Source organism: Corvus brachyrhynchos, unplaced genomic scaffold (assembly GCF_000691975.1).
Source record: "Corvus brachyrhynchos isolate BGI_N302 unplaced genomic scaffold, ASM69197v1 scaffold219, whole genome shotgun sequence".
NCBI classification, from domain to species: domain Eukaryota; kingdom Metazoa; phylum Chordata; class Aves; order Passeriformes; family Corvidae; genus Corvus; species Corvus brachyrhynchos.
This window is the reverse complement of record NW_008240034.1, coordinates 217,799-229,306: the sequence shown is the minus strand read 5'-3', so window position 1 is coordinate 229,306 and position 11,508 is coordinate 217,799. Positions and strand designations below refer to the sequence as shown.

Sequence of the window (11,508 nt, the reverse complement as noted above, 5' to 3'; positions counted from 1 at the left end):
GGGCAGGAAAATAAAGGAATATCTTTCCTAGCAGTTCTGAAATGGCTGGGACAGGATTGCTGGATTCAGAGTTGGAAATCCTGTGTCAAACCTCAAAAGTTACACTCAGAGTTGAAAGGACAAGACTTTTAAAAGGAATAATTCTTGGAGCTTCTCTCTTTCCTTCCTGGGTTTCTCAGCCCTTTGTGTTCATGGTTTCAAACTTTTGACTGCAGACACAGGAGATTAAAACTAAACATAAAATCAAAGCTGAATCAATGTTGGTTTCACATGACTCCAGCAGAAGGCTTCTTAAATCAGTCCTGAAGATTGCCAGGCTGTCACCAAAATCCCAGGACTTTGAAACATTCCCTGTTTCAAAACTACCCCGTCCTTTCTCTCTGAGACACTTAACAAATAAAGATCTTTTCCAAAAGGCATAAGTGACACTCTGGTGAAGCAATTTCTTTTCCTGGCATTGCTAAGAGCAGGGACCGAGTTATTATTAATTACTTTTGCATTATTTATGCAGGTCCATGAATGTGCAGTATCTTTTACAGATAAATCACTCTGCCTTGAAAAGTTTCCAGTCTGCGAGCCAAATCCTGGGAATCTGAAACAGCGGGAGGCAACTGGTGCAGCAGAACAGGTAAATGTTAATCCCCGATGCTGCAGGACTGGTGCCTTATCAAGGTTTTTCTTTCATTTGTGTTGCAATTGCACCAAATAGACTCAACTGATGCTGTTGTTTCCCAACCTCTTTAATCTGGCATCAGCTGACAGGAGCAGCCTTCATCCTCTTCCTCATTCCCTCTCCTCCTCTTGCTTCTCTTTTTTGTGGTTTATGCAGCCACATGGAGAACCAAAGCAGGGGAACGATGTGGCAAAAATAAGGAGAGGTTTCTTTCTGGCCAGTCCAGCCCAGCCCCCTGAGCACCGGGGTTTGCAGGCCCTCCTGCCCTGCCTTGTTTTCCAGTGCTGAGCTGGTGTCACACCCGTCACACCCACACGGCCGCGGGTCCCGGGGCACAGGGAACCCTCACAACTCCCCAGGGTGTCGAGAAGGGGCCACTGCTGCCTCTCACCCTCTGAGGACTCCCCCATTCCCTGTTCTGGCCATCCTTGCAGGACCCCTGGCAGTTTTTAGTGGTATTTCTCAGCTCTGCCCCACAAACTGCAGCCGTGGCTCCCCGGCAGGAAGGACAGAGCATCCCCAGCAGCTCGGGGACCTTTTGGAGGTGCAGACCCAGCCTCAGATAACCCTGTGCAGCCCTGGGGATTTCCAGACCACCGTCACACGCTGGTTTCAGGGCTGCTTTGCTTTCTCAGGCTGCAGCTTGGAGCAGGAGGCCCTGCCTCGGGCGCTGCCGCCCTTTTAAAGCTGCTTTGTGGGTTTCTTTTCTTCTCTCTCTCTCTCTTTCTTTTTTTTTTTTTCCCCCAGGTTCCCAGGGCTGGGGATTCAGCTTCTGGCCTCATCCAGAAATCCCCGAGGGTTTCAGATCCCCACGAGGCCTCTCAATGTCTTGATCTGCTTGAATAGGCATTTTTAACGCGGCCCCGGCTGTCATCGGGGCCTGTTACAGTCACTCAACTGCAGCAACATTGTTCTCCAGGCAGCAGCGCCGGGGACACCTCCCTTATTTCCATACTGCACGGGGGGATTTGGCCGCTGGGCCGAGCATCCCACCGGGGCTCGGTGGCCGGAGGTGGCCAATTAGCCCCGCTCGCCCACGGCCCGGCCCTTCATCCCCTCGGCCGCTCTCAGCATCTCCGGCCCGCGGGGCTGCTGGCGCCTGTCCATCTCGGCGGGGGCCGCCCGGGGGGGAGGGGGGCGTTTTTTTGCACGCGGTGCAATTGCCCAGAAGTTATTAATAGGCTGAGGAAGAATGTGATGGGCCGGGGAAAGGGTGAGGAGGGGGAAGAGCGACAGGGAGGGTCAGCGAAAGGGAGACGGGGTGATGAGGGGAGAGGTGGGAGTGGGGGCACGAAGGGGAGACAAAGAGGCAGAGAGACGAGGTGGGCACCAGCACGGGCAGACAGGGGCATGCACAGGCTGGAGATGCGAGTTCCCAGCGCCCTGCACCTTGTGCAGCTGTCTCATGGGTGGCCGTGCTGCAGGAGAGGTGTCTGAGCCCGGTGCTGGGGGATGGAGAGGACGGAGGGACCAGGCCTGGGAGTCCAGTCCTTGGCAAGGCATCCCTCTCCCAGGATGAAATATTGCTCGGGGTTCATGAGCCAAATTTGCCATCTAGTGGCCCCGGGGACCATTGCAAGAGGGAGCGACGAGGCAGCCGCGGCCGTGGGAGAAAGCACTGCCCATCACCTTCTCCTCAGAGACAAACCCCTGAGTGCTCCTGCTTTTGCTTTGCTCGCAGGGGCCCAAAAGTGGTCCCTGGAGTGACATTACTCTGGTGTGGCTGCGTTGCAGGGAGCCAACCTCAGCCACCCTGCCAGACTTGGTGCTCCCCACAGACAGTCCCTGCGGGCTGGGCCAGGACTCAGACCCACCAAAAGGCTCATCTTGTCACAGTGAGCAGCAAGGTTTAGGGAACAGGAGAGTGTCCCATAGCTGTGAGAGCAATTGTGGAGACAGCCTGGAAAGCACAGCAGTTTCTTTTTCTGAGGCTCCTGCAAAGGTAACAGCATTTCTATTTAATGTCACAGAATCCTAGAATCCCAGAATATCCTGAGCTGGAAGGGACCCTCAGGGATCATCAGTGCAGCCCCTGGCCCTGCACAGACACCCCAACAAGCCCAGCCTGGGCATCCCTGAGAGCGCTGTCCAAACGCTCCTGCAGCTCTGGCAGCCTCGGGGCCGGGCCCATTCCCTGGGGAGCCTGGGCAGTGCCCAGCAGCCTCGGGGGGAAGAACCTTTCCCTGAGCTCCATGCCCAGCCCTGACCCAGCTCCAGCCGTTCCCTGGGCTCCTGTCCCTGTCCCAGAGCAGAGCTCAGCCCCTGCCCCTCCGCCTCCCCTCGGGAGGAGCTGCAGCCCCCAGGAGCCTCCCCTCAGTCTCCTCTGCTGCAGCTGAACGAGCCAAGTGCCCTCAGCCGCTCCTCAGACCCTTCCCCAGCTCCGTGTCCCTCCTTTGGACACTCTCCAACAGCTTTGGACCCTTCTGATCTTATGGTGCCCAGAGTGCTCCCAGCACTGGAGGTGAGGCTGCCCCAGTGCAGAGCAGAGCAGGACAATCCCCTCCTTCAGCCAGCTTTGACCATCCTGGCTCCTTACCTCATCTTGCCCCCAGACAGCCCTTCCAGAAAGCAGAGGAGTCTCCAAGTTACCTTTGTGGCCTTTGGAGACTGTCAGAGCCGGGGAGGAACAAGGGTCACTGGGGGTTGAGGACGGGGAAGATCGTGGGGCAGAGCACCCCTGGCCCTGGGCTAGCAGAGCCTCTTTTGGGCTGTCACCCAGGATTTCTCTTTATAAACAGCTCTCCCTAAGTCAGAGAGCTTTGGCCGCCCTGTCTGTGGGAGTGACTAGCAGATAAGAGGATGTGGTGCAGTCAGAGGAAAAAAAAGCTTCAGTATAAGTCAGTGTCCACAGCTTTAATGCACAGCTCTCCTGAGCAAGACCACATATATCAATAAATAGAGTTAATAATAATAATTAGAGCAGCCCCAACAAACCCAGCTGTCACCAGTTTGGCTTCAGTGTTCTCCTCTGTGCCCTTGTCAGCAAGGGGTGCTGGTGCTTGACTAACACAGAGGACACAGAAGCAGCACCGTGTCCCTCCCCTCCTCGTGGGGATCTGCTGGAGGAAAATCTCCAGCTCCTTGAACACCAGTCTGGGCAGAGCCTTCCAAGGCACCTGTGGGCTCTCACTCTGCTTCATGCCCAGCATCACGAGGCCTCAGCTGCTCCCTGCCCCCTCCGCTACCATGCTGCCCCTGCCCGAAGAACAGGAACGCAGCCGAGATATTCCCTGTGTGAGCATCACACACCCCGCGCCCCAGGGAGGCCTGAGGGCACCCAGCTCTAGCACTGCTTGTGGGGCTCCTCCAGGGTGACGTAGGGCACCACGACAGGCCACGAGTCGCTGGGCCAGTATTCCAGCTTCGGCTTGAACGAGGGCATCTCGTAGCTGACGTTGAAGTAGATGACCAGTGGGCAGCAGTACAGCAGGGACATGGCTATCAGCACGTGCCTGCCAAGGAAACCAAGAAGCTGTGTTGGACAGGGGGAGCTTTGCCTGCTGCCATGGTCACCCTGAGGCTGCAGCCTCCAAAGGTCCCATGAGGGCTGCAGGGAGCATGGGTCCTGCAGGGTTTGTGCCTACAGGGAAATCCAGGCAGAGCTCCGTGAGCTGGGCTGGGGACAATTCCTGGTGCAGAGGGGCTGAGGTGACACAGGGGACTCACTCCAACCATTCCCTGTTTCCTGGCTGAGTTGTCTGTCCCAGCCATCCCAGTGCTTTTTGAGGATGGATCTGAGTGTGCAGCACTTGGACAGGCCCAAACAAAGCCCTGCTTTTCAGTTTGGCTGTTAAAATATCCCCAAGGACATTGCACTTCACACAGCGCCCTGGGAGCAGCCACGGCCCTTTGAGACCCAGCTGCCCACCTGGGGGGACTCCTGGAACAATTTCCCTTGCAAAACAGTGCTTGGCTGGTGTGGAGGAGGAGAGGGACATGAAACAGTGGTTAGGGCTGAATCCTTGGGCTGAGCGAGGAGCAGCACCAATAGTGACAGGAAAGGGGCAGAGGGTGGGGAAATAATGCAGCTGAGTGTCTCATCTCAGCTGCTGTTCCTCTGCCCCGGACATTTCAGCCCTGGAAATGTTTGGGCTGGGGTTCCTGGAGCCCTTACCAGAAGCTGTGGAAGTAGGGGAAGTTGATGGCCTGCCAGAGCCAGCAGAGCCACCGGTCACTGATCCAGCTGGTGATGGCCAGTGCCCACCACATCACCATGACCGCGGCCATCCGGTGAACCCGCTTGTCATTGCACCTGGAAGACACAGCGAGGGACAAGGAGCAGAGTAATCGTGTTGGAAGGAAAGGGAGTTTTAAAGAGGGCTGGTTCCTGCCTGCACATGCAGCAGCGCAAACCCCAGCAAGTTTCTTTGGGAGAGGATTCTTCAGAATTCCACAGGAACAGGGCAAGTGCGGCTCTGGGTGTGAGGATGATGCTGGGAAATGCCAGGGCACTCTTGTCTTTGTCTCCAGATCCTGGTGGGTTCTCCCAGCCCCACACTAGTTCCCAAATGCCCCACAAAGGGGAAGGAGCTGCAGAGATGGCAGCTGAGGGGGAGAATTATGGAATCGTAGAACTGTAAAGGTTGGAAGAGACCTTTAAGATCGTCACATCCAACTGTTAACCCAGCACCATCACCATGTTCAGCACTAAGCCCTGTCCTCAAGTGCCACATCCACAGGCTTTTTGGAAACTTCCAGGGATGATGCCTCCACCATGGTCCCATGGATTGTCCCCACTCTGCACGGCCACCTGGGCCAGGTGCCCTTCTTGTACCCCACTGCCCACAGTCCTGCCTGGGCCTCTGCCTGGTCCCTCCCCAGTACACGTGGCTGCTGAAGACTCAGGCTCAATTCACTGTTGTGGACAGAGTCACTGCCCAACAGGAGCACAGCTGGACCTGCAGGTAACCCCTGAGCCCCCTCCTTACTTCTTGAGCTCCCGCCAGGTCAGGTAGAGCAGGTGGAAGGCGATGCAGTTGAGCGCGTAGGCATTGAGGGTCGGCTTGACGAACGACATCAAGGTGCTGATCACGGTGGTGGTACCAGTCAGCCAGAAGAAATGCCTCCTGAGGGGAATTGGGGTGAGTGTCAGTGCCCCCAGGGCTCACAGGATGGGAGGGTAAGGATGGGAAAGATCCTGCTCCTGTCCTGAGAGGGGAAAAACTTTTCCAGCACCTCCTGTCTGTTTGCACTAGGCTGACCTCAGTGTCTATGGGGTCCTGGCAGGAAGGCTGAGGCAGCAGCCCCCAGTGGGTCCGTGACAGACCCGAAGCACAGCCCAGAAGGTGGCTCCTGCACTTGCATGGTGATGCCAGGGCTGAGGCAAAGGCTCTACACAGGCAAGGGCTGCCAGGCAGGACTGTGCAAACACACGGATTTGGGCTCACTGAGCAACAATAGGGCTCAGAGGGGCCTTTCACATGCAAATCCCTTCTCAAGACCCTTCCCTCTCCCCCTGCCACGTCTCCACGGTGAACTCCTGGTGACCTCCTGTTCGGCATGGGAAGAGCAGATTTGGAGCAGGTCTTTGCAAGGCTTCTAACCCGGCTGGCTCCAGCCAGGAGGGGACATCCTCTGAGTAAAGCCCTGCTGGGTTCCCATTTCTGCTGGTCCATGCTCTCCCAGTGTCCCCATCCTTTCTGCTGAGCTCCTCCAGCCCAGCCAGCCCTCCTTGAAATGAGGGGTGTAACCAGCTTGTCCTATGAGAAACCCCCTCAGTTTTCAGGGAAAGCTCTCTGCGGATGGCAGAGGATGCTGGAACAGATTGACAGCACGAGTGATTGAATGGTAATGTTCAGGAACATTTCATTTCCTAATTGATTTTGAAATTCTCCATGCAAAGCTTCCTCTGCAGTGACACAAACACAAACATCTCCAGCTGAGAGGAGCCCAGCACAGGAGGGTTTTGATTTTTCCTCTGTCAGCACCAAAAGAAGGAGGACCTGGTCCTAAAGCCCTTCAGTGACCTCAGAGCTGACTCCGTGCAGGGGAATCGGGGGATCAGTGGTTCACACACCTCAGTGTCAGTGACCCATCCTTCCCCTCAGAGCCTGCACTGTGTCCCTCTGGCTCATACCTGGTCTTGATGCACTTGGGGAAGTAACACTGTGGGTACCAGAAGGAATAAGCCACAGCCAGCGTCCAGAGGATGGAGAGCTCATCCAAGAGCTGTCCCACGTAGCTCAGGGTCATGTGGAAGTACATGGAGAAGAGACCTGCAAGGAGCAAGGACACCTTGAGATGGCAAAGCTCCATCCAACTTGAGATGGCAAAGTTCCATCCTCCCACAAGCCCTGGGAGGTTCTTGGGGGGCCATTTCTGAAGATACACCATTCCTGAAGAGCAGGGCATGGATTTTGGTGTTCAAGGAGGCCAGACTGAGTCAGTCCACTCACACCGTGGGGATTTACAGGGCTGGAAGCTGCATATCCACAGCTGGCATGAACCATGGGCTGCAGGCTTCAAACAGACCTGACTGCTTGGTTGCCCACCCACAGGTTTTCCCTGTGCTTTGGCCACTGAGACCCTCCAAAGGTCTCATGTTGGGTTACTTTGGCAACCTGTCTGATCTTCCCACAGCCCTGGCACCCACCTACGAGGAGGAGCAGCCCCGAGACGAAGTAGAGGGGCACGGCCCTCTTCTGGCAGTACTGCCGGTTCAGGTACAGCAGCGCAGGAGACAGGATGAAGAAGCTCACATTGCTGATCTGGAAAACAAGAGGCACACTCAGCTCCTTGCACGGTCCTGGGCAAGCTCCATCCCACCTCGTGCCTCACTGTCTCGGTGTGTGAGGATCCTGATTGCCAGCGGAGAGCCTCGTGTGGAAGCAGGGGTTGCTCCTGGCACAGGGAGAGGGCAGAGGGGTTTCTCCAGAAGCCAGGCTGGAGCTGGCAGGGAGGCTCTTGCTGTGACAGCAGTGGCTGCAGACACCTCTGCTCTCGCTCTGGGGCCAGCAAGCCCAGGCTGAGCTGCTGTGTCCCTTTTGGGTGATGCTGGTTTATCTTCAGCTGCCCAGTGCCTCCAAGCAACTCCTCTGTTTGCAGCCATCTCCCTCTCCTGTCAACCCAGACCCTCCAGGAGCTGCCTGGATGGCTCCTGACCCTTCCAGCCAGCAGTGATTCCCCTGAGAGGGCTTGGAAGGGTGTGAGGAGCTCGGCCAGCACAGCAAGGCATGGTCAGCAAAACATCCTGAACTGGAAATGGGTGTGGTGGAGAGCAGCAGGACATCAGGAGGTGGGAACAGGCAGGAGCGAGGTGACATCCTGTGATGTCAGGTGTGAAGCCACCTGGCCTGGGGAAGGGAGGTGTTCTGGACACTGGTAATTACATGAGGTCATAAACCTCCTCTGAACACACCTGGCAAATGAACACAGAGGAATTATTCTGCTCTGGTTTCCAACGCTGCAAAATTCCTTCTCTGATGGACTTGGATTTGTCTGGGGTGGAGGGGATGGCTCTGGGGCTCAACCTCTTGCTGGACTGGCTGAAGGTGCCAGTGCTTCAGGGAGAGGAGATGCTGATGGGCCAAATGTGGGAGCTGGAGAGGACCAGCGAGTGCCCTAACCTGGACCTGTCTGCTGGGCCAGGCCCCCTCCCCCCTGCAGCACAGGGGAGGGAAACCTGAGCTAATTTAATTGCCCTCTGTGGCTTCTTACCCTCCCTTTTTCACCTGACTTTGCAAGCTCAGGGAAGGGATATCACCGGGGAACGCGGCCTCCCCAGGGAAAATCGTTCTTGCTTATGAAAGGTTGGGATTGTGGTGCTGCATTTACCTGCCAGACAGCTCTTTGGGGCTCTGGAGCCATCTGCTGAGTGCCATTTGGCAAACCACCAGGGTGACTTTTATCTCAGCCTCACAATCCTTTTCCTTTCATCTCCCAGCTCGATGCTGACCCAGACCCCACGCCTGGAATTTGGCATCCACAGCTGGAGCCTCCCCCCCTCAGCAGCACCAGGTAAACGGCAAAATCAGCGCTGGGCTTGTGGTGTCCCCTGGGATCCCCGTTTATGGTAACAGGGCTGCAAATCACTGGGATGTTGTCATCTCTCTGGAACACACCCTCTGGTATTCCAGAGGGAAACACAATTCACGCCTAATGTGAGGTCTCTATTCCCTTAAACACCGCAGATTCATCTTGATTTTCACTAAGGCCTCCATGAGACAAGTTGATGCTCCCATTAGCAGCAGTTCTCAGGCCGAATGGATCGGTTTTCCATAGGTGCTTAGAGCCAAATCCAGGCCTATTCCCACTCCAGCCATGAAAGAGAAGTGCTGCTCCCACTTGCACCCTCGAGGTCAAATTGTTCAGAAACGACCGAGAAATCAAACCATGTGTTCAAGCGACGACTACGCTTCAAACATTTCTTTTCCCGTGAAATGATTAAGGAGGCTTTTGGAAGGCAGGCAGGGATAGCAAGGAGAGGGAAAACGCTTGGGGAAAAGGCAGGAGAGTGCAAGTGCCAGCACGCACGGCAGTGAGGAAACTGCGGGAGAGCTCCGGATCCCTGAGCACCGGGCATTGCAACAGTGCCATTAATTACATGATAGCTGCGTTATCACTTCATTAATTCAGGACGAGATGTGCAAGATCAGATAGCAGAGGGGAGGGATAGCCGGGGGAACCGTGCCAACAGGGTCAGGAAGATAACAGGGATTCCTTGCAGAGCAGCCAAGCTGGGAGCTTAGGGGACAGCTCCCACCCCCGTGGGGGACACGGGGTTTTCATCACTCGTCGGTTCCAAGCCCTGATTTGTAAACGCTGACTTTCTGTCTTCCCTCTAGGATGTGGCAAGCTCCGTCTCAGATGTGGGTAGGAGGGTTTTGCTCCCAGTACACCCATTAGCAGTTTTTCTGGAGTTTCTGCTCAGGCTGGGACCCTCTAGCAGAGGTTCTGTTTAAGCCTCTCTGGTCACGCTGGCCAGGAGGCAGCAGCTCCCTCTGCCCGGGGTGGCGGGGAGATAAGGGAGTGGTGATGGAGCCAAGGTGTGACAGGACGTGTGAGAACCCCCCTGCCTGAGCTCCCAGCCTGTCCCACTCCTCAGCAAGTGTGAGTTATTGCTCCAGGTGCCTCAGCTGAGCCCAACTATTTGCTTTTACCAGGAGAGAAGTGAGACTGGGATCAGCAACACGGCTCTAATCCTGATAGGATCACCCAGAAGAGCCCAACTTGTGCAACTCCAGCCCGGGGCGGAGGGACAGAACCTTCACCTGTGACAGGTGAGACCAGCCTCTGATACGGATTGAGGCAGGAGATGCTGCTTTGAGCACAGCAGCAGAGGCCTGGGCTGCTCCTCACTCCAGCCAGGCACTTTCTGCAGTGGAAGGAGATTCCTGCAGGGCTCACAGCAGTGAGTTCATTCTCACTCAAAGTGAACGAGCTTTAGCTGACAGAGGAGCCCACAGGGCCAGAGAGAGAGTGAACACCTCTGAGGCTCTCCAGACCTGTGCAGCAAGTTCCTAAAGCCAGGTCTGTGTTACAGGGGACAAGGCTGCAGGTCCTGACATCACAGTGCCAGTGCTTTGGGGCAGGAAGCAGCAGTTTGGGGAGTGTTTGCAGCGTGCTGGGCTGGACTCCTGAGCACAGCCTTCTGGGCAGGTAAGAGAGCCATGGGATTAGTTAGAGTGTGAGAGGGCCAGGACACCCCACACAGCCCTGCCACTGCCACTGAGCCCTGCTCTGGTGGATCTGCACCCTTTGTTTCACCACTTGAAGCATCCAGGAGCTCTGGTGTGCAGCAGTGTCAGAGCTGCTGCAGAGACACTGCTGAGGTGTGGGTGTCATTACCAGCACCCTGGATCAGTCATTTCAGCAAAGAAACGAGGGTAGAAAGACAAGTCCCTGACTGATGACCCTCCTGGAGCACAATTCTGCTCTCCCCCGAGCAGCCAGAAGACAATAAATTTCTGGGTCACTGAGTCACTATAAATAGAGCTTTGTTGCTGAACTGCATCCAGCCATGAGCCACCATGTATTATTAGGTACTTAAAGGTACTGTTTACATTCTTTTCTCATACCCCTGGTGCTTATTTCTAATAAAAAGCATCCAAGCCAAGCAGGCCTGAGAGAGTGTGGCTGGCACAGAGCAATCCCCAGCAGCACATTTGCTTCTGCTGGCACACAGCTGCTCCGCTCCAGCCCTGGGCAGGGCTGGGGAGAAGACATTGAGGAGGATGCTCTGTGAGGAAACCCTGCTGATTTAGTGATCCAGGAGGCTTGGGAAGGAGCTGGCCAGCTTCCCAGCTAGTCTAAAACTCTGGAAAATTGACACTGAGGTAAATATTGGTATAATGAATTCAGGGCGGGCCCGTAAAGCTTCCTGCAGAGAAGCAGCAATCTGAATATGGGGAACAAATTAATGGGGAGAAGATGCAGGCTGTTAAATTCACACCTGGGATAGTGCCCTGAACCCCAGCTGGATCTGCAGGATGCAGCCAGCAGGGACAGCTACAGATCTCAGCCTGGTCAGATTTCTATAATCCCCCCTTTAGGGCACATCACAAAGAACCTGATCCTGGGGTAGATCCCAGAGCAGGAAGGGGGGTCCCTGCTCTGCTGCAGGGGGTGAGAGCCAGGCAGTGCCAGCCGAGGATGGGACCCAGGCAGTGCCAGCCAGGCTGTGCAGGCTGAGGAAGGGGTGATGCCCATGTCAGTGAGGCTCCTGCCCACTTTTGGTGGCAAGGTCTGGCCCTGAGCACACTGCAGTCTCGGGGCTGTTGTCAGAAGCTCAGATAAGGGCAGGTTTTAGGAGGGTTTGCTCCTCTGCCACCCCTTGTCTGGACAGGAGGTCACCTGCCAGCCCAAGGCAGGCAGCTTGCACTGCAGGGTGAGGTTGC

The 11,508-nt window shown here is 55.8% G+C and overlaps 1 protein-coding gene and 1 long non-coding RNA gene across 3 annotated transcripts in view; one reads left to right on the top strand and one right to left on the bottom strand.

Annotated features, from left to right (window-relative positions):
* LOC108449049 overlaps window positions 1-11,502 on the top strand; it is a 19,607-nt gene extending 8,105 nt beyond the window's left edge. Inside the window, exons 3-4 of the long non-coding RNA XR_001865150.1 lie at window positions 540-628; window positions 8,556-11,502. This is a non-coding gene — a long non-coding RNA (uncharacterized LOC108449049). The remainder of the gene's footprint in view (window positions 1-539; window positions 629-8,555) is intronic.
* Window positions 3,511-11,508, bottom strand: part of ACER1 (alkaline ceramidase 1) — a 12,263-nt gene continuing 4,265 nt past the window's right edge. Inside the window, exons 3-7 of one of the 2 annotated variants that reach the window (XM_017743885.1) lie at window positions 7,266-7,380; window positions 6,750-6,888; window positions 5,602-5,739; window positions 4,788-4,925; window positions 3,511-4,125 (exon numbers count right to left, since the gene is read on the bottom strand). In XM_017743885.1, coding sequence (XP_017599374.1) covers window positions 3,957-4,125; window positions 4,788-4,925; window positions 5,602-5,739; window positions 6,750-6,888; window positions 7,266-7,380 — 699 coding nt within the window. In that variant the 3' untranslated portion in view covers window positions 3,511-3,956. The remainder of the gene's footprint in view (window positions 4,126-4,787; window positions 4,926-5,601; window positions 5,740-6,749; window positions 6,889-7,265; window positions 7,381-11,508) is intronic. The other variant, XM_008641001.2, reaches the window with a different exon arrangement.